This window comes from Vanacampus margaritifer, chromosome 2 (genome assembly GCF_051991255.1).
Source record: "Vanacampus margaritifer isolate UIUO_Vmar chromosome 2, RoL_Vmar_1.0, whole genome shotgun sequence".
NCBI lineage: Eukaryota > Metazoa > Chordata > Actinopteri > Syngnathiformes > Syngnathidae > Vanacampus > Vanacampus margaritifer.
Window position 1 is genome coordinate 55,475,505 of NC_135433.1, and position 23,961 is coordinate 55,499,465.

Consider the following 23,961-nt stretch of genomic DNA (forward strand, 5'->3'; position numbering starts at 1 on the left):
TTTACCAGTTTTATGCCACTTTCCTTGTTTATTTGTTTTGGTCTTGTGCAATTAGCAAGATACTTTGCTTTGTCATATAAATGATAATAGTCACAAACCACATACATACAGTACATACAAATTTCCTGACCTGTATTGAGGACATCAACACTTGACTCACGTCAACACAGTAAACTAAAATACAGAATAAAAATGAGTTATGTTATGAATATAACTAACGATATTTTTTAGGCAAAACATGTTGCTACAATAATAGACTGTAATAAAATATCTGTCAAGTAATAGAGTTTTGAAAATGGTTGATGGTTATATTGCTGTCCCAGCATGCACCTCAAATATTCACAAAATACTTAAGCATAAACTCCCTGATTTCCTTTCAAGTTGCCATCATTACTGAATAAAGTGAAACCTCCAATCAATCACACAGGTGATATTTTGAGGAAGCTTGGCGAAGGTTTGAGGCCACTTTGACAGAAATCGATTCATACCGTTCGTTTTGGAACATACTGTATTACCAAAGTGGCACATTTATGAAACTACGGTGTAAGAAATCTTTTAAATTGTTAGTGCCTTGTTTCTCAAATAAATATTAATTGAAGTCTTCTATTTTTTCATCACTGAAAGAAAAAACATCTTGTATTCCTGCTCATCTCGCTTGCTTGTGAACTCAAACCACCTCATGAGCGCCTCCCCTGGCCAACGTCGGTCCCATCACGGCAACAATTAATCTACCAAAACACATCAACATAGTGATTAGTTTGGTCTCAACAGTATATGAAAGGCAAGTTTCGAGTGATAGATTAAGATCACATTTTTGTTCTCTGGGAAAATATGCCTCTAAAGTTGCACAAAGTTTTAGGTTTGAGTTTGTGTTTTCGCAATAATTTTCCAAAAATAAAAAATATAATCTTACATGACATAATACTGGGGACTTCACTGGACTCCATTTTACATTTGTGTGACGAGAATGTTTAAAAAAAAAAAATCGGACTCATGAAGCCAATCAACTCTCTCTCTTCTGCCTACAAACTTCATCTAGTTTTAGACTTTGTATGACAGTTGGGAATCTTAAAACAATTCTTAAATTGTACATTTGACATTGGCTTTATGATGGTGACAGTTTGACCCGAGATGGGGTTACAGTGTTACCATTTGCTATTTTTTCCCCAATGCAAATATGAATGAAATGAAAATAACAAAAATAATAATAATTACTATTCCAAACAACCTGCTTTTTCAGTGTATTTTGTACAAATTAAAAATATATTGAAGTTTCAGAATGTCAATACCGCTTTTGTCCAAACAACGCACAAATGCAATTGAATTTGTGCCGTTTTATTTTTTGCTTTCTTTAAGTGTACCTCATTTCGAGGTACAAACCCAATTCCAAAAAAGTTGGGACTATACAAATAGTGAATAAAAACTGAATACAATTATGTGGAAGTGCCCAATTTTACTATTTTATTCAGAATAGAAAATAGAGAACAGGTCAAAAATTTTAACTGAGAAAATGTATCATTTTAAAGAGAAAACTATGTTGATCTTAAACTCCATGGTGTCAACAAATCTCAAAAAAGTTGGGACAAAGCCATTTTCACCACTGAGACGCATCCCCTCTTCTTCTTACAACAGTCTGCAAACATCTGGAGATCGAGGAGACAAGAGTCTAAAGTTTAGAAATAGGAATGCTGTCCCATTCTTGTCTAACACGCGTGCGTCTCTCTTAACTGTTCAACTGTCTGGGGCTTTCTTTGTTGCACCTTCCCCTTTATGATGCGCCAAATGTGCTCTATAAGTGAAAGAAGTGGACTGCAGGCTAGTCATTTCAATACCCGGATACTTTTTCTACGCAGCCAAGATGTTGTAATTGGTGCTGCATGTGGTCTGGCATTATCGTGTTGAGAAATGCAAGATCTTCTTTGAAAGTGATGATGTCCCAACTTTTTTCTGATTTGTTGGCATCATGAAATTTACAATCAACATATTTTTCCCTTAATATGATACATTTTCTCAGTTTAAACTTTTGACCGGTCATCTATGTTCTATTTTGAACAAAATGTTGAAATTTGGCACTTCCACATAATTGCATTCAGTTTTTATTCCCAATTTGTAGTGTCACAACTTTTTGGGAATTGGGTTTGTATTAATAGGGAAACAGAGCAATATTGTAAAGTTTGATAATTATCTGTTGATCCCATTGTATTTGCTAAAATAATTTCGCTGGTTAATTTTAATGCTCGTTGCCATGTTGGGGCAAATGTGATGTCATGTTGACAGTTACTCACTCTCAGCCATAGTTACTATTGAGTGATACACCAGGTTGCATCCCTATGGATGTAAGTCAGAGACTTGGATATTTAATTATTATTTATTTAAACAGAGAAGACATAACGTGACTAGACAGGCGTCGTCAGTGACGGATTGACGGAACCTTTGTCAGTATTGGAGAGTTGCAAGAATGACTCAGATTTGTGGCCCAAAAAAATGCCACGTTGAATTGGGGGGCGGGACGATTGAGCCAAGACGGCTTTCAACGTGGTGATGTCACAGCTTCACTCCTTGCAGGCAAGTGTGGCTGTGAGCACTAGGTGACATGGTGTCTCGACAAATAGGAACTATTATAAGCTTGCTTCAATAAAAGCAGTGAGGCTGTTTTTCTTGTTAAACACCATGTATCTCCTTCTGAGCACCACACGTACATTTTAAGTGTGCTTTTCCTGAATCCATTATTATTGGGCTCTTGCCTATTTGCCTAAATCATCTGTTTTCATTTCTGTTTGCGAGTGTCAAAACTACCTGTTGTAGAAAACATGCTAAATAGATACGTTCTGATCAGTTTGACAAAGGAGAATGTTATGGGTTTTACTACAACAAGAGCTTGCTTAGTTAGCACTTCTGGATGCTCACAGGCGGAAACTCGTTCTCATCATCCAGACACACTGGCCCATCAGCAAACTCGTGTTCTGGGATTACTTCGCCGTTCTTTGCCCCACCATCTTCAGAGTAGCCTGAGTGGAGGACAAATGAATAATAATAATAATAATGCATCAGATTTATATAGCGCTTTTCTAGACAGTCAAAGACGCTTCACAATGGAATGGATACATTATTCACGCACTCACACATTCACACTGTGGTGGCGGTAAGCTACTTAAGTAGCCACAGCTGCCCTGGGGCAGGCTGACCGAAGCGTGGCTGACAGTGTGCACCTACGGCCCCTCCGACCACCACCAAACATTTGCACCTTCCATACACCAGTGTCAGTAGCACTGGAGGCAATGTGTGTGAAGTGCTATGCCCAAGGACACAATGACACATGACTTGGGGAGAGCGGAGATCGAACAGCCGACCTTCCGATTACTGAACGACCGTCGCTACACCATGAGCAACGGCCGCCACGAAATAAAGGAAACAGATAAACAATTCAGTAAACTTTTTCAACTGCCAATGCTGCTTTTTGGTAGTGCATTGACCGACAGTCCATTCATGTGTAAGTCCGTGTGTGCGGTCGAGTCATGCCGGGAGTGACGTCATGCAGCCGACAAATTCAGCATTATGAATTTGGACACAGGGAATGTGTCTACGTCTTGGAATCCCCCCGATGGAGCTGGACCAAGTGGCTGGGGAGAGGTAAGTCAAAGGGCGCACTCACACTAGGGCCATTGTACCTTGCCCAAGCACTGTTGCTGCTAAAGTCCGGTAGTGTGAGCGCAATCGATCCGCGCCTGAGTATGGTTCATCCCCAGTTTAGCACGATCAGGAAAGGTGGGACAGAGAACGGTACGGTTGGCCGCACATTCGCACAGCCGCGGCGAGTACGTACGTGCGACGTAAAAAGCGGGTGACCTGAGCGTCCCTAGCAAAGAGATAGCTGGATTTTAAAGTATTCGGTTTAGGTGAACGGTATGGGATTTTGAATAGGTTTGAGATGAATTAATGAGTACACACGCACGCACACATGCACACACACACTCGCACATGCACATACTCACGCACATAAAAAGAAAAAAGAAAAAGCAATGATGATGACATGTCGAATCGGTAAAATTACTGAAAGAACAATACTGAGCTCTCTCAGAAAAAAAGCAAAAGCAAAGAGATGGCAGCAGCAAAGGGCTCACGTTGGTTTGATGATGAAGTGCAGTCCCTCATGATGACGTCTTCTTCTTGCGTGAATCAATGTGATGACGTATATTTCGGAGGCAACTGGGCCCAGGCACGGTTTGGTTAGAGTAATCTAGGGATGTCACGATAACAGCAATATTGTGATATTGCAATATTAAAACTGCCACAATTTATCGTCATGTCACGATTATTAAAAGCAGCACATCTGTTTAAAAAGTTGGGTTGATTTCTATTTGTGCAGTTCTAGCACCCTCTGGTGGCTAGTTTTTTAGTGCAGTTTAATTTTCACAAGGCATGGGGGCAACCGGGCTTTAGTACGGTATGGAAGAAATGGCCTTAGTGTGAGTGCACCCTAAGGCCCCGTTTAGACGGAAGCAAAGCCGGCTTCGTTCCTCAAACAAATCTTTACACACAGACGCATTTCAAGATTTGCGTGTGTCCAAAAGAAGACGCTGAGGACGTTTAACGGCTGTAATGCATATGCCAAGTCTGGAGTGGCGCTGTAGCGCAGCCACAGGGAGTTATCGGAAAGCGTAGAAGAAGAATCAGCGAAGACGACGGACACTTTTTTGTAATTTAGAGAACAAACATGGCTTTGCATGTATCAAAACAACATGAAAAAGACGAACACAGGAGAAGTGACAATGACGGGTGATTCAAGTACAACACCACTTGTTGAACGTGGGAATGAAGAAGCAAAATATTTTGCTGAAAAAGCATAAGCATAAGCATAAGATAAGGAGGCTGCGCAAAAAGACTACGACATGGCTATCTGCCATTGTTGTTGACAGACGACGATTTGTGCGCAGACACGCGAGAATTGGCGCATACGTCATGAATCTGCGACAATGCGTCGTCATCGAGCAGCGGCCATGCGTCATCGCTGGAGGAGTATCCTGCATAAGGTGTCCAGACGGCTGCGTACGGGGCACGGTTTGAAATCTTTCCACTATGGAGCCCGGTTATAAAAGTGAGCGGTTTCAAGGTCTGAAACCGCGCTGTCATGTGGATGAACGGCTTAAATGGTAAGAAACATGTGAGGATACATTGAAACTGGCTTTCGTGTGGACGGGGCCTAAGCCTCCCTGCTAAAGCTGCTGCTCCCCGCTCACCCGGATAAGCAGTAGATGATAGATGGATGGACCTTATTCCAGAAGCAGAATTGGCAGACCAAAGTACTTGGAATAAGTTCCAATGGGAGATCCGAGATCCGAGTTTTAGATTTCTATTTGGTTTTGTTTCCTGTTGTGTATTGTCTTGTGGTTAATGTCTGTCTCATTATGGTTTAGTTTCCACCTGTTCTCCCCCCCTGTCCCTCGTGTCTACCAATAAGCTCCCTCAGCCATTTGTGTCTTGTCCAGGTGATTATTGTCTCGTAAATTTGCTTGTATTTAGTTCCCTGTTTCTGTTCAGTCTTTGTTGGATCATTTGCGTCTGCTTGTGTATTGCTATCAGTTGTCACGTTCCCAGGTCAGTCTTGTACCATGTGTTTGTAACTTTGATTTTGTTTTTTGGACTTTGTTGATTTTTGTATTTTTTATTCCATGTTCCGGTTTCCTTTAAATTATTAAATTTTTTAGATTAAAATATTTTTTGGTGAGTGCAACCCTGCCATGACAGAAATGGAACATTGAAACGATCGAATCATTTGTAAAAATTGATTCAGAAAAAGAATAGATCTTTTGGGACGTTTGAAACATCTCCCCACAGCGACATCTGGTGGCCAATTGTAAAATATCACATTCAAACAATAGATTAGAGAAGTGTTGCCAACTCCCAAGTAAGGAAAGTAGCTATTGGCTGTCACCACCTAATGGGGGTAGATGCCACGGACATCCGGGTTTCACACATCAGCGTCGTTTCCGGCCAACACTCACACCCCCACCCCTGCGCCCCCCAACTGCCAGGGTGTCTCAACACTCTATAATGTTTCGGACAAGACAGACAACACTACACACTCGCACCCGAGGGGAACGAAGGTGGAAGCGCAAGCACTGGGACGCGGCCCACACGTCGCAAACAGGAAATGAAAACAAAGCTGATGTGTGAAAACCAGGAAGTCGGAAGTCCCGCCTCCTCCGTGGCATATACCCCATTTACACAACTGGCAATCGGCATATACTGTAATTGTAATGGGTGCCATATGAGAGAGAAATAATGTCATTGGACAGAAAAAGTGAACCCTTTGTTTCATAGACAAACTAATTGATCGACATCGTATGTCTACTAACCAGTAAGAGTCGCTGTGATGGGACTAGAAGCTGGTAAGGCAACAGTTGCAGCATATGAGGGACACGCCTGTGCTGGCATCAGATCATCATCAACACCAAAAAGCCTAAAAGAAGAGCACATTTATTTTTGCACAGCTTATCATTTTCTTGATGTAGAACAAGAGTATTTCCATCAAGTGCTGTTTTTTTTCCTGTTTACATGAGTTTAAGGTGTCACAATGAATGTTCTTAAATATAGAGTGTGACCACAATTCATTCTCCGACGCTGGTCAAAATTCAATTTGGTCTTCTTTCACAACAACATTTCCTACTGAGATTAATTTCATGTTTTTATTTGCTGTTCTGGCATTGTTTAAGCTAAAATTTCAACTTGACTCATTGTAGAATAAAAGTAGAGTGGGGTAATAAACATTGTGTTGATAATGTTCTTAATCTGTCATCAACTGTTAAGTATTAAATGTGATTAACTACAAATGTAATGCAAACGTTAAAACACTGCACACGTGTATTACACTCTTTAGAATGTAATATGCGTGTACCATGTAGAGTGACCTAATAATAATAAGCATGTGGCAGCCAACCAGTTGGCGGCCATGTACATTAATTAGCGAGTGGCTCTCATAAGAAGTTTGAAATCAAAGTCCTTTCTTAACAAAAAGTTGCTTGGTAAGCCAGCTGAGCTTACCATGCTACAGTAATGCAACAACAACGTAGCAACAGAACCGCTAAACATGGTTTAATGGGCGATACTCTCCAAATGGCGCCTTTTCTGCTTAGCCTGTCAGTCTGCCTCATTTCACAATAACATACAATACCACTGCCATCCTTTCAGAACAAGTGTCACAATAAGTAGAAGGAAACGACAGAAAAAATAGCTAGCTAAGTAGCTAACAAAATGTAAAAAAATAATAACAGTATTCTGATGTCGTATATGACAGACAACGTCAAACTTCCAACAAATATTTGATCGTACTGTTGCAAAGTGATTGTCATTTGGGCCACTGTACATTTTAAATTTACATCCAATCCATTAGTTACTATAATTATAATCATCATGGATGAGTGAAAGTGAATACTCAGACCCTATTGAGGATGAGCAAAACAAAAAAAATGGATGGATGGATATTATCATATGACCAGCCATGGTTACTATAGTTAAATAAATAAATAAATAAATACATAAAATAAGTAAAACTAAATTTGAGAGGGAAAAAAACATTAATGAAAGTGCATTAAAAGAACACAAAAAAGGAAGAAAAAAACTAACACTAATACTAAAACTATTTTGGAAAAAAATACAAACTAATAAACACTAATAAACTCACTATAAAACTAAAACTACCTTGAAAAAAAATAAGTCAAAAGGAAATAAAAAATATATATATTTTTTTAATACAAAACTATTGTAACCCTGGACCCAGCACCGTGGCCTGACCTGTGATTGTGTGCCAACATGCACTCGCCTCCATCCTGTGGGTTGACATTGTAGATGAAAAGCTGGCCATCAGCTGTTGCCACCAGCAAACGTGGATGCTTCTGGATCCTGAAAAATCGGATTGTCATTTCAAACAATTCTTGCCAACTTGGTGTTCAACCAATTCATCGACTATTTAACGCCTCCATTTTATCATCGCACGTTTGTGATTATTGCTTGAAATCGATTAGCTTGCCACATAATACATCTTTGCAGCACACACATTAGGATGGACATAATAGCATGCTGTATGCTACTAAAATGTTTCTAACATGGCTTTGCTTGAACAGCACCACCACTCTCCAAATGCAGAACACACATTGTGCAAAGGGCCTCATCCTCCATGGGGAGCCACATTTTGCACGAGGGGAATGCGCAGGGGATGGAATATGCACAATGCGTGCAGATATGCGTAAGCAGCGCATCCCTTGTGACATAAGCGCACCCATGGGGAGACCAAATTAGCAGCATTTGCTTAAAGACTCCATTATCATCACCTTAAAGTTGCAGACAAATAATATGAAGTTATGTGAACTACGAAAGGCCGGTATGAATGTCTTAAGTTTCAACAACAACAAAAGAAGCTTACATGGCCAGTGCACACACGTTCTTCTGGCCCGACGTGACGAGATGAACTGTGGCAAAGGCGCGGTCCTGGCTCATCATACCAGATACCTGAGCAGGTAGGTAGCTGCTGGCTGCTGTGAACATCTTCCCCACATAGGCTGACCAAGTGGCCGTCTCATCTCCACTGTACCAAGGGAACAAAAAAGTTGGTTTGAGGGAGTTTGCCTCTGTTTAGAACTGGCCTTAATGTGAATTCTGGGTGTCTCAGTGCCACAAAGACCAAATATATTTTCACCACAGAGTGACAGTTGGCAAAATGCACCAGTTCTTATATTAAGGGCTCTATTTACATACACAGGTGCTCGTACGCATTGTGTAAACACGGGTGCATCTTCATTTTGGTGCTGTCGCCCCAGTCTAATCTACTGTGCATGGGAACTTGTTGGGCCTTCCTGGGCCGGACTGCTGCGTCCTCAGGCTTATCTCGGAATTTGGTGACAAAAGTAGACTCGATTTTAGACTCTCAAAAAGCACGTCTATCTAGTGGTGCAGGTGGTGTCAAGCAATTTTGGTGGATTTGATTGTGGCGCAGGCCGAAAGATTTGCCTCACCCAGACATCTGTGGTGGTTGTCATTGTATTTCACAAGTGCTGCCAAATGACTAAACAATTTAACTAATTAATTGCCCAATATTCTGTAATTAATCACAATTAATCACATTTTCTACTAAGCTTGTAACATATTTGCTTGAGTGAAATTTTAAAATTAATGTAAAATCATTAAATAGAAAGTATATTTAGATTGAAAGAATGTTCTAATAGCTTTCTTTGGTCCTTGAATACAATTGTTCTCCTGTAAAATACAACTGTTGAACAAAACGATCAAAACAGACTTCTTCAAACTTCCCGCTTACAGGTTTAGAAACATCTCTCCAGCACAACACTCCAACAGCATTATTTTGCGAGGCCCCTTGTCTGTAACTTGAACAGGGAATTTTGCTCCGAGATGGTATGCCAAAGAAAGGTAGAAAAGGCTACAAAGTAGTTTATTTGAGCTGCGACACTCTTTCTGGGTTCTTCGTGGGCGTGAAGCTGTCAGGAACCACCAGTATAGTTGCTTTAATTGCAGAAGATTGAGAGCTAGACCCGTTGTCCCACAAATGGCAGATCTACCTGCAGCTCGTCTTCGTTTATTCTATTGGACAGGGATGGATTGTTTTGGACCCTTTGAAGTAAAGGTGGGCCGCCGTCAAGAAAAAAGATGGGGAATCATCTTCAAATGTCTCACCACCCGCGCAGTCCACCTGGACCTGCTGACTGCCATGCAAACAGACTCATACTTGATGGCCCTTCGTCGGTTCAGTGCCCGCCGGGGAACACCCGCAGAGCTGTTGTCTGATAAGGGGATGAATTTTAAGGGAGGAGAAAAGGAACAGTAACTAAGACTCATCCTTGTCCTGACACATATCCGGTCTGCTGATGTGAGACGGGAGAGTTTATACCCGGCCTGTTGCTAGGCTGGTGGTCCTTTCTGCGCTTCCTTCAGAGAATGAGGAAGACAACGCTACTGCCGCTGTTCAACCATAGACTTTGTGCCTTTTATTGATGTGCAAATGTATGCATACATTTGGGGGCAGCTGTAGAAAAGGCTACTAAGTTGTTTATTTCCTAAGTCTAATATGTTCAACTTGGTTATTTACGTAACTAAGACAATTACTAATTTGCATAATTTGTATCCTCTTTTCATTGGAAAGTGAGTTCACTTGACATGACTTACCATCGTGCTTGTGCGTGTGGCCGTTAAAACAGAATCAGTCTTCACCAGCAGCGACTGTAGAAAGACTGGCGCTAGAGTGTGCGCGGTGTTGTGATTTGTCCAGCAGTGTGCGTCAATGACTAGTCAAATTATATTATTCTAATTTACTTGTCTGTAAGCATGTTGTCAGAACCAGCTATAGCTTGTTCACCCAAATTGCTTGTTAAGAGTGTTTAGACGACGTTCCTCATGCACACGTTATCGCATAGTAATTTTAAATCGATGTTGCACTGCTAATCTAACACCGGAAGTGTCACCATTTCAGTTTCAAAATAAGAGCGCATACCTGAAGTGCTGTTTAAATGTCGCTAGCTTAACTGCGCTTGTTTAATGTGAGTGCCTTTACCTAAGTTGCATACATTTGCTTATTGGTCTAGTTTCTGTCTTTCTTTAGACAACCACATACAGACACACAAACCACACACACCTACAGTCACACCTTACACCAATAGCCCACAAATACTGAACAAATATTGTATGAAGATGGAAGAGATCCTATATCAATGTTGTACGGATATGGAAGTGAATTGAATGAAGAAACTTGGAGTAAAGCAAAGAAAGGCAAACTCTTGTTTAGGGTATCATTTGGAACCTTGCTCTGAGTGGTGTTTGGCCAACACACCGGTGTGAAGATAGCTCGTTCACATGAATCAGTGAACCATTAGTATAACTCCCCTACATTACGTACAACTAATATGCTATTTCAATTTGGCTCGGCAAAGTCTACAAATTACTTCTCCAACAAGCATTAAGCAAGTAAATCAGAAAGTAAAACTACCTATCGTCCATGTTTATTCATCTTCCCACCAGTGACTACTCCAAGTTTGGCTGCACATGGGAGTTAACTGAGTTATTTATTTTTTTAAACCACTTTAATGAATTTAAATTAAGCCCTAATTCATACATTTGACAACTGTGTGGAATAATCCCTCTGAATCATTGCAGAAATCAATGCATTGAATATGTAAGTACATTATTATATCAAGTTTTATTCTCTTTCAGTATTCAATGTATTTACTGTGTGTTGCAGGGATGCATACATGCATAAAGTAAAAGCAATGGTTACATAAAATCCATATTAGTTCTCTGGTCTACTTCAATTAATTAATATTAATTTTGTTATTTAATTAGCATTCATTCGGAATAGGACTGATCAAGAAAGACTTTATTTACTGGAATTTAGAAGAAACAGATTAACTCATTCACTCTGAGCCATTTTCAAAGACGCAATCCCCTTTGCTCCCGACTGTTTTACTGGATTTTGACTGTTTTTGCAAGGCCTACAGAATATTGTGTTCCATTTCTATAAAAATATGGAACCTACCAAAAAGAAAGATTAGAGTCTCTTCTTTCATCAGGAAAAAAATATATATTTCTATCTGTTTCCGTTTCGCAGAAATTAGCATTAGAGTATAGCTAAGTTTCATCATTATTCACAAATCTGTATAGAGCTGTGGGTAAATGAGCTTTATTCAACACGGCCCTGGTTGATCTCTTTTGCTCTGCTGCCACCTGCTGGCCGTTTTTGTAATAACTAATGTTATGGAAAATAATTATTCAGCACATATTAACATAAGTTTATAACCTACTGTATTGTGGACACCTGTATTTTCATTAACAAAGGGCTTTTTGTACCTGGGTCAGGAAGCAATACCAAAGTAACCTTGAACTGATAAGCTTGCTCAAAACAGACTGCTTGCCTTCCTGCCTCCCTTTTTCCTCCCAAATTCCTAACTCGGCAGCATAAAGAATATTCCCGCACTCTCTTACAGACCACAACTATGTAGACTGCACTGTAAGACTTGTGTACATTTGAAGCTTCAAATATAAAGAAACCCAAAAGACAAGTTGTTTTTTTCAGACTGTTTCATTCATCTCACCAAACTGCTGAAAATTCCACAATTTCTGTATGCTGTAGCATAAAAAACACATAAAACACGTATAAATACGTCCTTGGGACACTTAAAACTTTAAAAATAGAACATTTTTATACGTTTTTGGGAGCAAATGAGTTAAGGTAAAAATAAAATGAAAAATCTAATTTAATGAGTAGCCTTTTAGGATTAGTAAGAAATTGCAATGGCCAATAATCCCTCTCGAAACCCCTGGAAGTAACTTTTCTTTATGGCTGCCAAATACTGTGCAAAGACTGCACTTTTTTTTTTAAATGTCTGCCTGCTCATTTTAAGGCAAATATGCCACTCTCTTTATTTTATAATTTTTTTAATCTGTAATATTAATGCCTCAATATCCATGTACCTCACCACACCTATCACTGTTATGTCACGAGCATCTTACGTCAAATGTTATGTCACGATAGTTCGCAACATTTGATGAGGGAGTCAGATTTGATGAGGTTAGATTAATTTTAATTACAGTTTGCCTGTCATTTTAATTTCAGTGTGTGTGTGTGTGTGTGTGTGTGCGTGTGCGTGTGTGTGTGTGTGTGTGTACCTTGGTCCCACTTGCTCCAGTTTAAAGATATGTACTGTTTCGGTGTTGCTGGAAGCACAGAGGAACTGGGCGTCTGGGCTGAAGGACAAAGAGCTTATGTTGACGTACCTGCAGACAAGACATAAACACATGGTAACGGTAATTTGAATCTTTATATCTGTCTTAATCAGAGTGATGGCATTAAAAAACACAAACATTTATGCAGGTCATGCAGTGATTTTATAAATGATTTTGCAGTATGTAGATAATAATAATTTGATAGATATCTGACCTCTTCATGCCACGGCGGAACTCAAATAGACGGAAGCCCTCAGGAATGGAAAACACTCGGATTACAGTGCCCTAAGGGACAGTCAGGGTGATCTTTAGCATCCTTAGCAAGAACAATACAGATGTTTAACAGATGCTGAGGAAAGCTACACAGTGAGTGCTGTCAGGGTTTATATTACAACAGCAGTACTGTATGCATTTATGTATGTGCCATGGGTCACCAACTATGGGCCTGGAGGGCAACAGCATGTTTTGGATGTTTCCGTCCTCCAACGCACCTGATTCACACGATCGGGATCGTTATCAGGCTTCTGCAGAGCCTGCTGATGAGTTGATAATATCAATTTGGTGTGCTGGAAGAGGAAACATCCAAAACATACGATACAGGTGCCTAAGAGGACCTCCATTTAAGAGAGCTCCATGTTTGTGATGGAGTTATGTGTGGTGGCAAGCGGGATCGCCAATCACACTGTTAACACGGAGGTTCCTTCATCCATAAATGGATACGTGTGTATGAGAATAGTTAGTAGTTATGGGAAAATGAAGATTCATGAACCACTTTTTTTTTTACTGCTCTAATAGTGCTCTTGGTTTAAAGATGCAGTGGAAATGTGATTAATTTCCATTGCACTAACCTTTTTTTTAATCTAGAGTAGTAAAAAAAGGTCACAAGTGATTTATGAACCTTCATTTTCCCATCATTATTAGTTAATGAGTAGAAATATCGCAATATTAAAACTGCCACAATAGCCTCTACGTCATGTCACGATATTAAAAGCAGCACATCTGTTCAAAAAGTCAGGTTGATTTTCATTTGTGCAGTTCTAGTGCAGTTTCATTTTCACAAGGTATGCTTTGCCCCTTCTATGTTTAAAATCCACGCTAATCGTTAAGATGAAGGGGAACGTAATATGCTTGTGAATCGAGTCAATATGCGGAGGAACTCGATGTATGCGTGCATTAGCAAGTAAGCGCCTCAGTATTAAGTGTTGTGAGAGATTGTAGGTTGTTTTAATGCATTGCTGTTATGTACAAAAACACAATATTGTGTTTTGTTTTTGTATCAGCTCATTTTATATATATATATATATGCCCTGCGGTTGGCTGGCAACCAGTTCAGGGTGTACCTTGCCTACTGCCCCTAAGCCAGGTGGAATAGGCTCCAGCGCCCCCCGCGACCCTTGTAAGGACAAGCGGTTAAGAAAATGGATGGATGGATGGATGGATGGATGGATGTGTGTGTATATATATATATATATATATATATATATAAATATATATATATATATATATATATATATATATATATATATATATATATATATATATATATATTAGGGGTGTTAGAAAAAATCGATTCAGCAATATATCGTGATATTACAGGCCACAATTCTCGAATCGAGTCGATATGTGGCCGAATTGATTTTTAAACATAATTTTTTTTATGGGAATATTCAACAAAACGTCTTACTTAGGGTTAGGATTCACACATTAAGCATGGAAGAATGTTATATTAATGGAACATTAAGCCATAATATTTTATTTCAGTGCTGTTCAAACATGAAACAGACTGCAACCTGTTTGTTAAATGCAGTGGCTTATTAGTTATAAGCCTGAATTTTCAGATAAATAAATACATTTTCTTACAAATCTTATAGTGTATAAGTTTACTGATTTGTATTTTCTAAATTTGAGTAAAAATAAATAAAAAATTGCAATAATCAATTTACAGATTCATATCGGGATTAATCGGTATCGAATCGAATCGTGACCTATGAATCGTGATACGAATTGCCAGGTACTAGGCAATTCACACCCCTAATATATATATATATATATATATATATATATATAAAATGTGTGTGTGCGTGTGTGTCCAGTGTATGACATTTCAAATAAAAAAAGTCTACTTTTTTGTGGTTAGTAGTATGTTTGCACTCATTTGCATATAGACCTTTAAAATCCCCTCTTTAAAAAAGAGAGTAATTAAGACAAATCAATATTAAAACAACACATGCCAGATTTGACTTGTAAAGATGATGCATCTTTTGGTCTGGATTACCCGCTCGGAGGCGCTGGCAAGTTTGGTGGCTGAGGCATTGAAGCAAAGAGCTGCCAGAGGACTGTCATGTGCCGGGACCATTGTAACTGTGCTCTGAAATGACCAGAAAGATTTTACTTCAGATAAAAATGACAAATCACATTGGCATGTGTATTTAATTTTGTATTTATTTATATCAATAAGCATTTTCAACCATGATAGAAACAGAGTAGTTGACTGTGGAAGAGGAAAAAAATGGCAAATGACTTAAAGATACATTTGTTCGTGTTTGTAAGTATAATGTGTAGTGTAGCACAAAAGTGTATTTATTTGCCTTTAATTTCTTTCCAGAGAGCACGTTGAGCTAAGTTTTGAATGAAAATGACAATACAGAGTGCGCAATTGACTGATTGATATGGCATTGTGGGGCCAATGGATCAAATTCACTGAAATGGTATTGTGGGCCAATGTATATAAAATGCCAACTATAGTGAAAGGATGACAACTTTGCCATGACACTACTACTTGGCTAAATGAAAAACTTTTCTCAACCTTTCCTTCGTGAACTCTCATCATCTGCTCAAGACCATCATAACCAATAGTCAGAACAAATTCCAACACTGGCGTTATAGCAATAGATACAGTATGTTGCAACACCCCCCCCCCCCCTCCACACACACACACACATCCTGTTCATGTGCTTTCAGGAGGTAGTATATTTGCTTTCCCCATTCAGACTTTTTTCTTACCATATTTTCAGCATCATAAACTATTATCTCTCCCACTGTCGTGCTGCCAGGGTATGCCAGGTAGGAGTTGGAGTGATTGGTAGATAAAGCACAGAGGCCTGAAAATAGGGGATTTTAGTGCAAATGGGAACAAATAAGGGTACATAAGACCAATCAAATAGTATCTTGTAACTTTGCATTTCACACAACATTGTCAAAACAACAATTGTTCATACAATAATCCTAATTTGCATATGCATTATTTTTAGTTTCAGGAGTAATGCGTCTTCAGTGGTCATCGCAAATTGAGAACTTACAAGTATTCTCCTGAGTAGCAAACAACAACCGCACCATGTTTTGTATGTCCTCTGAATAAAAAAATAAAAACACTGTTCAGGGTTGAACATGTTTCTGGTATACCTAAATAACTGTAGAACTATCTCATTTAAATCTTCCCTAGGCATGCTTTAATAGTACTTACGACACTTAAGTTTTTTTACTGTAAACGTCAACCTGTAAAAAATAACAACACATTTAAACATGATAAACATATTGAGGGAGAGAAAGAACAATGATAACACAATTTCACAATAAACATCAATAATCGTGGCCAAAGAAAGATGTACATTATAAAAAGAACCTACATCTGTCACTTATTGTGGGCCTAAGAAGAAGGATGGAAGTGGAATGACATTTAGTAAAATTCAGCAACAACTACTTCCTGTTGTCATTCTTTCAAATTAACAGTGTCAAACTAGTAAGTGTTCCGCCATTCAATGGTCAACAGTTGATAGATATCCGAAATAAAGCGTGTGTGTGTTGGGGGGATGGTGAGGCGAGGGCAAAACTGAAATCCAAATTCACTATGTGGTTTTACTCTATTTGACTTATGGCAGTCTTCACTGTCCGATGTTGTTTTAACGCCAAACTAAAATAACAATTTGGAAAATGGGATCAGAGGTAACCTAAGTAATGATACCTGAAAAGAAAACTTTTCACAATTTGACATTTGGTAAGACTTACCTGAAGGGTTGGACGGAATGTTGAGCAGTGTCTTAAGCAGCTTCATGTCTTTGATGTTGTGGATATAAATGGATTCCTCAAGGCACACAACAAGCCTCTGCATGAGAAAAACAAGGCAATACTCTGATAAAAGTCATCTTTATTTACAGTGCTTTCAAACAGCCATAGCTGTCACTCTGCGGTTATGCTATAGAAACACAATTTGTATTTTGACACTAGTATTGGTAGGCTCTATTAATGATGGTGAGTAAAGCAGCATGTTTAGCTCATTCACACTGATAGCATTGTTAAATGAAATGTTAGTAGGTCTCCTCCCCCAGAATCAAGAGGGAACTGGAAATCAAGGCAGCTACCTTCTAGACGCTAGACAGGCACTAAACACATTCTTTTAAATACGTAAAGGTGACACCTGGACATGACTCTAGACTAGAATAGCTTAATTATAAATAATTGAACCATACATGTTTATCCATCCACCCATCCCATTATCCAAATACTGTAATGGTAACACTAAGTAGTTATTCAGTAAAAATAAATAAATAAATTCTAGACGACAAAGTATCCATCTATCCATACAATACGATAAAAGAAGTGGAGAACTTTTCAAATTTAAAACAGGACAAAGCAAATATCTCAAAGCGTCACCGACATGCTTAAAGACACACACTTGCTTATGTAGAGTGGAACAATACATGCCGCTGTCTGTCTGTGGAATTGAATTGCCAGTATTCAATGTAATCTAAGAGTGGAATGGCCAGGAAACAAAAATGCTAGATTACGGCGTCAGGATGTGATTTAACTAACTCACAGCAAGACAAACCCATTTCATATGGCTTCAAACAAAATTTTGAGATCACCACCATCTTACATGTCTATTGAGCTTGACAGCCAGGATGTTGTTGGGGTAGCTATAGTTGCAAATCTCCGTGCCCTTCTTGAAGTGGTAGATATTCATGCGCTGCGGCGTGGTGGTGCTTACAACAACAACCAGACTGCTAGAGAAGAGACGCTCCACAATGTAGACATTGGAAGCATCTGGTAGGACAGAAGGGAGCAGACATACGGCAACAGTAAGGACAATGCCCAACTTTACACAGAACTACTTACTACAACTACACAAGCAAATAATATCCAGAATAATACCTCTCGCTCTCTTAGGATAAGAATGAAATGCTCAGTGAGCTACACAATCCTGTTTATTTGTGCAGATGACATCAGGACTCGTTACTTTTCTTTCATTACATATTCAAAGTGAAAGCCCCCCTACTTCTACTACATTCAGTTCATTCAATCCATCCAGCAATCCCCAGTCACCAGAGGTGTGCCCCAGGGCTCTGTGACGGAGCCTTCCTCTTCCTCATTTAGATCAGCAACATCTTCCGCAAAAAAAAAACAATGAAAGTGCATACCTTAACAGAGGCATGACCGTGCATTAATGTTTGTATTCAACCATAGTGTTTTTACTTCTTATTTGTTGTATTTAATACTCAAAGACAAGTTTGGTGTATTGGAATTTCCTTTAGATGTAACATCACCTGCATACATTAAATGAATAGAAGTGTAGGAATTCCACTTTTTGAGGAAGCCCCCCTCCCCCAGTAACCAGTCAGATGCCGCGTCTTGTCCAGGTGTTTGTTTGTATCTAGTTCCATGCTTCCTTCCAGCCTTCGCCGGATCATTGTCACTGTCCCAAGTCTAATGAATGCCCTTGTCTTGCCATTGATACTTGTAGCGATGAGTGTTTTGTTTCTTGGTTACTTGAGTTGAGACTTTTTTTAGGACTTTGTTGTGTTTGTATTTAGATTTTTCACCTGTATCTTTGCTAGCACTTTTGTTTTTGGTAATAAATAGTTTTATTCAGTACACCCTATGTACACTCTAGCCTTGCTTCTCGAGCTTCTCTCTATTTGGATCGTCATCCATGTCAAGCCACGACAGTAAGGAGGTCTAATAAGACCTATACCAACCACTCTCATGAATGCAGTCCAGTTTATCCACTGTGGTCAGAGAAAACAGCTTGTACCCAGTCTTTGTTCCCAGTGCCAATGACCTGCAAAACATGTACACACAAGCAATTAGTAAACTGTAGACCCCTTTAAATGTCTCACTCAGTGGCTGTGTGCAAACAAAGGCCATTTTGCAGGCAGAGTTCTTCAAATCCTTTGAAGGCTCCTCCTCATGTCGCCTCCGTGGATCACATAAACTGTTGCGAATATGGTTAGCCTAAGAGCTGTATACAAATGAACAGGCTGCATCCTCCAAACAAGAAATATGGTGGCCATGTGACATACCTTCCGGTGTGACTCGACTGTACGCCGGTGTCCAAATGGGCTATATGTGCTATGTGTTATGCTGTCATTTTGGTTTGTATTGTGAGCAGGGTTGGGGAATCTAGGTCCAGAAAGTAAAAAGATTGGCTTTAGCCACAGATGCTTCTACTTAAATGGTAGGTAAACAAACTCATAGAAGCACCTGTTGAGTAGACGCACCTTTGTCTATAGTCAAACTGTTTCAGGGTTTGTTCTCTCTGGACCTGGATTCCCCAACCCTAATTTTGAGGAAGGTTATTATTCTGTTTACTGACTACCTTGTTTATTTTCAAGGTTGGGTGGGGACTGAAATAAAAATTGTCATGACTGATCATTAAGCTCATTGTGGAGTAATGATGACTCCTGTGTAGAACTGTTACTGCCCTATGAATAAAAGGCAGTCCTGGAATTAACACGTTTTGACATTAGTCTGTGTATCTCTCCGAATACAGGGGGAACAGATTGGTGAAAAAGGTCAACCTGGGTTTTATTGGAGCACAACGTATTTGGGAGATTTTGTTGAATTTTTTTAGGCATAATTCCAAAGATATGTTTGGCACAAACACATCACTAAAAGAACACCATACTTGGGGTGAGACTTGGTGGTGGAAGCATCATGCTTTGGGGATGTTTTCCTGCAGCAGCGACTGAGGCCTTAGATAAGGTGGCGTGAATTACCAACAATTCACAATACCAGTCAGTCAGTGTTAGCACAACACATTCAGGCTTCTCCGACAAAACAAAAAATAAATAAAAACCTGAGGCATTTTAAATGGTGGCAGGTATGTGCTGATTCCCACTGAGCAAGTTTATTTTGAACATAGTCACATCCCCAGTTATAAGAGGGTGTGCACACTTATCCAACCCCATTATTTCAGTTGTTTACCTTGACTTCCGCTCTACAGAAGATTTTAGTTCAGCTGAATTGCACAGGTTAAAAATCATATTAATGGTGGTGAAAATTCTATAATTAATTACGTTACATAGTCTTATTTCTATATTACAGAAACCTGACCTTGGAACATATACTTTTGATACCCACTGTAGGCTCTTATTAGCACTGCCTTCAGCGACAGTCCGTGTTCTGCCAAACCACCTTGTTGACCAGCCTTATGTTACCAATCCTGGCTGCTCATATTCATGTTTAGTACATACAAAATCTATGGACTGAACAAATAAATATACTGTATTTGATATTCGTTCCTTTTTAAGCATTTTCTTAGTGGTGTCATTCCTGATCAGTGCAAGATCTGTACATTCCTGCTCTGCCTCATCCTGTTTACAGCAAGACTCAGCAGAAATGCAGAAAAGAGTAGGCAGAAAGTAGAAGGCATAATGTAAAGAGTGCTGTTTGTTTCATGAAAGCTGCCTTCATAAAATATGAAGATGGCTGTTGACTGCTTATAATCATTCACACGTAACTATGAGGCAATTCCGAGCCCTTAACTAATTTAACAAACACCTTTGGAGTGCTGTTTAAGAACAGGTTGTTGTTTTTGTCTATGACCATACGAATTGAATATGAGTATGCTTGACCAGATGGACAGCATTTCTATGCACAAAGTCCAGGCAATATAATTTAAGCTCACTGCCTTTTTTTTTTTTTTTTTAGACCTCTGTAATAAGCAGTGCATATTTTGCCCATGTCTTGTCAAAATGGCCTTATTACCTGATAATTCCAAAATAGGGACAGAAACAGTCATGGAAGGCTTAACAAACTTGTTAGCTCGGTTGTGAGAGAACGAAGTGGCAGCTGCAGTCTGTGCATTCTAATATTTTGCACCAAGTCAAAGCCAAACATGGAACATGCTACAGTATATCAAACTTTAAAAATGTATCAAAACTGGACTATACCACTCTAAAATTGGATCTGATTACAAAGGAAGACCAACATCACAGATTTAATATTGGCTTCAAAGAGGTCAGACGATATCACTTTACAGCTTTTTAATGGCAGGGAGCTAATTTAATGGCAAAATATGCCACTCCGTTTGGATCATAAAAAGTATTTTTTTTTTGAGAGAGAGAGCTAAGTATTGTTCATTCTTACCGATTCGACATGTCATCATCATTGCTCTCTCTTTTTATTCTTTTCTTCGTATGTGCGTGAAAATTTGCGTGTGCGGATGTGCGTGTGTGTGGATGTGTGTGTGTGTGTGTGCATATGTGCATGCGTGTGAGCGTGTACTCATTAATTCACCTAAAACCTATTAAAAATCCCATAACGTTCACCTAAACCAAATACTTCAAAATCCCGCTAGTCGTAAAGTTGTCAGGATACACATAAAAAAAGGCTTTTTACCAAGGGTAGTTGTGAGAAAATATTAGTTTCTCATCCCTACTCAGAACTTAAGAGGGAACAAACCAATTGTGTGTCCTCTTGTACAATATGCAATGAGGGCAACTGTTTACACAATTAAAATGTCTTAAGTTGTTTCCCTCCATTACCAGTTATAGATACACAAGTTACACCCAGTAGCGGGGTAGACTGCCACCAGTGAGCAAGCAAATAAGACATGCAGTATGTGTGTGATTCTATTTCAGCTACAAATTATTACAGGCTACTAGTTATTAGCTTTTAGCTTTAAACTAAGCATACTTGAAAGTGGCACAGTAAGTATCCTTTGTGATGACTAATATAGGCTTGGCTTAATATACATGCAGAACATAATGACAAACAGTAGGCTAATACAAGACATCGGTTACTTTCTTATAGGCCTACATGACCAGCATCGTGAAGCTGTTTTATAAAGATCGGCCCGCTGCGCAGTACGTATGATGTAAACACAGGAATGCACTGACACTGCAGGTTTGCCTTAGGCAGAAAAAAAAACAGAACAAAAAATACAAGTCCCCTAATTAGGTGGAATGTTGGCATTTCTGAATACACTTCGTAAAGCGACTGTGTAAGCATTGGACTACATGGAGGACAAATTTAAGACGGGAAGAACCGAACAAAGTCATCCACTCCTGTCTGATTCCTTACGTGGCGTCTTGGTTGAACGAGGCGCATCCAAACCGGACTCCCGGTCCGTCCGGTCCACCGGGCCCACTGACACCCACCGCTGACTCCATCCCGAATCCCAGCGACCTCCTTCCCTCCCTCCGCCGTGGATTGGAGGCCTGGGATCGGCAGCACCTCGTCGCTCGATGTCGGCGGAAGACGACTCCAATGTGGCAGAAAAGTGGACCAGGAGGTCTACGCGTAAATCCTCGTGGCAGAGTCGGAGGGTTTCTCCGTTTGAAAAATGCTGAAATTCTGCTTCAGTCCGGATATTTTGGGAGGACGGTTTTCGGACCTTCGATAAAAAAGAAGGGAGGAAAAGAAGCAAAACAAGAACAGCTGACAACGTGACGTCTTGTGACGTCTCACACCAGCCTCATGGGATTGGTATGTAGTGGAACATGTTGTCACTGCATTGGATTATGATTGGACTGACGTGCAGTGGTGTCTTTTCATTGGCTAGTTGGAGTATGAGGGTTTTTGTCTGCCCATTCATGAGATACGGCTGCATTTCTCCAGCACAAGCTTAGAGTAAAAACAAATAACAAATGAAATTAACTAGAATACAATTAAAAATGCAGTGTCCTTCAAAAGTTTGTACACACGCCTTCTCATTCGTCGCAGTGTTGAGTGTGGGCGGGCTTTGTGATTAGTGTTTGTGACGTCAGTAAAGATGCATGATTAAAGGAAGGAACTTTATATATATATATATATATATATATATATATTAATGCCGATAGCAGCAGTTGATTGAATGTGTATTCTGTTACGGCTTATTGCAACAAAGCAACTTAAGTGTAAAAGTGACTTGAGGGCATTACAATATGTCCAGATTTTTCAGATGTGAATTGCTCTTATATGTGCACATTGCTTGTTTTGTAACTGTTACATGTACTGTATCACTTGACTTTTTTTGGGTGATTTATTTATAAATTATTAGCAGAGAATATTGGCGCTTGATGGTGTCACTATAGGGTCACAAATTCTGAAGGACCACATATTTTTGTGCAGCACTGGAGTCTAATATGGAAAAGTATCATTAGTATTGTATAAAATTGTATATACATATATGTTTGATGCGCTACAGTCAAACTAGGGGAGCACACTTGGTCCTATTTGTTTTCCACTTAAAACACTGAATATACTGTAACAATTTCTTACTTACACACAAATAGGCTGGTGTGAGTTGGTCTTATCCTCCCATTCGAGTATAAGTAGTTGTTTTTTATGCACTGGGCTTGCATACCTTTCAACTATGCCATTCTTCCATCCAGACTTCTGACACACCAACCATGTGTAACCTGGAAATTTGTGTGCAGCCACCAAAGTGGCGTGACTCACTGAATTCTGAGGCTGACTGTAAATCAGGGAGCATATAGTTTTCCTGAGACTTTAGAATGTCACCGGAAATTATAGCATACTTTGAATTTGAGAATACCTTCTGTAGCGGATGTGTCGTCAGTGAGAGATGTGCACCGCTTTGTCTTATGCACTTTGAAAGAGAGCATGTGTTTTTTAATCTGTATTAAACGAAGCCAGTAAAATAATTTTATCAAAATGCTGTGCTTATGACTGAATGCATGTTTGGATGTCCATCAATAAAAAAAAGAAAAGTTTCAATATCTAATACCATTACAATAACTTGTTCGATACCATTTTTTTCAGACCGAAACCAACTCAACTCTTGAGTTATGCATATTTCATATATATATATATATATATATATATATATATATATATATATATACATACACACACATATTATCTGTTGGCATGAAGTGGATCCTCGCGCTCCCAGAGATAATTTAAAAAAAGTTCCCTGGCGGCTGTTACCAATATTCTTTATCAATATGATACAATATTTTGATGCTTAGCATAGTCCAGTAGAGACACATTAGATGCCGTCAGCTCAAGTCAGCT

At 39.3% G+C, this 23,961-nt stretch overlaps 1 protein-coding gene across 2 annotated transcripts; it reads right to left on the reverse strand.

Annotated features, from left to right (window-relative positions):
• On the reverse strand, nucleotides 1–22,406 carry wipi1 (WD repeat domain, phosphoinositide interacting 1). Of its 2 annotated transcripts, XR_013291092.1 has the most exons (14): nucleotides 22,024–22,406; nucleotides 18,696–18,778; nucleotides 17,597–17,763; nucleotides 16,729–16,825; nucleotides 15,727–15,824; nucleotides 14,999–15,091; nucleotides 12,938–13,008; nucleotides 12,667–12,774; nucleotides 8,420–8,581; nucleotides 7,792–7,899; nucleotides 6,357–6,460; nucleotides 4,122–4,237; nucleotides 2,908–3,008; nucleotides 710–728 (listed from the first exon to the last, which is right to left on the reverse strand). XR_013291092.1 is itself a non-coding variant. In XM_077556877.1 (13 exons), the coding sequence occupies exons 1-13, from the start codon at nucleotides 22,110–22,112 to the stop codon at nucleotides 678–680; spliced, it is 1,332 nt and encodes a 443-aa protein (XP_077413003.1). In that variant the 5' UTR covers nucleotides 22,113–22,405; the 3' UTR covers nucleotides 1–677. The 2 variants fall into 2 exon arrangements, 1 of the variants encoding a protein (XP_077413003.1); XM_077556877.1 differs by lacking the exon at nucleotides 4,122–4,237 and having other exon boundaries at nucleotides 1–728; nucleotides 22,024–22,405.
• Nucleotides 22,407–23,961: the final 1,555 nt, after the last annotated feature.

Excerpts from the sequence above, each read along its gene's own strand:
- wipi1 (XM_077556877.1), bottom strand. The coding sequence starts at position 22,112 with ATGGAGTCAGCGGTGGGTGTCAGTGGGCCCGGTGGACCGGACGGACCG. Across the intron at positions 17,764-18,695 it reads GGACTGCATTCATGAGAGTG|ATGCTTCCAATGTCTACATT; the intron begins GTTGGTATAGGT and ends CTGTCCTACCAG. Across the intron at positions 12,775-12,937 it reads TTCCGCCGTGGCATGAAGAG|GTACGTCAACATAAGCTCTT; the intron begins GTCAGATATCTA and ends TCTTGTCTGCAG.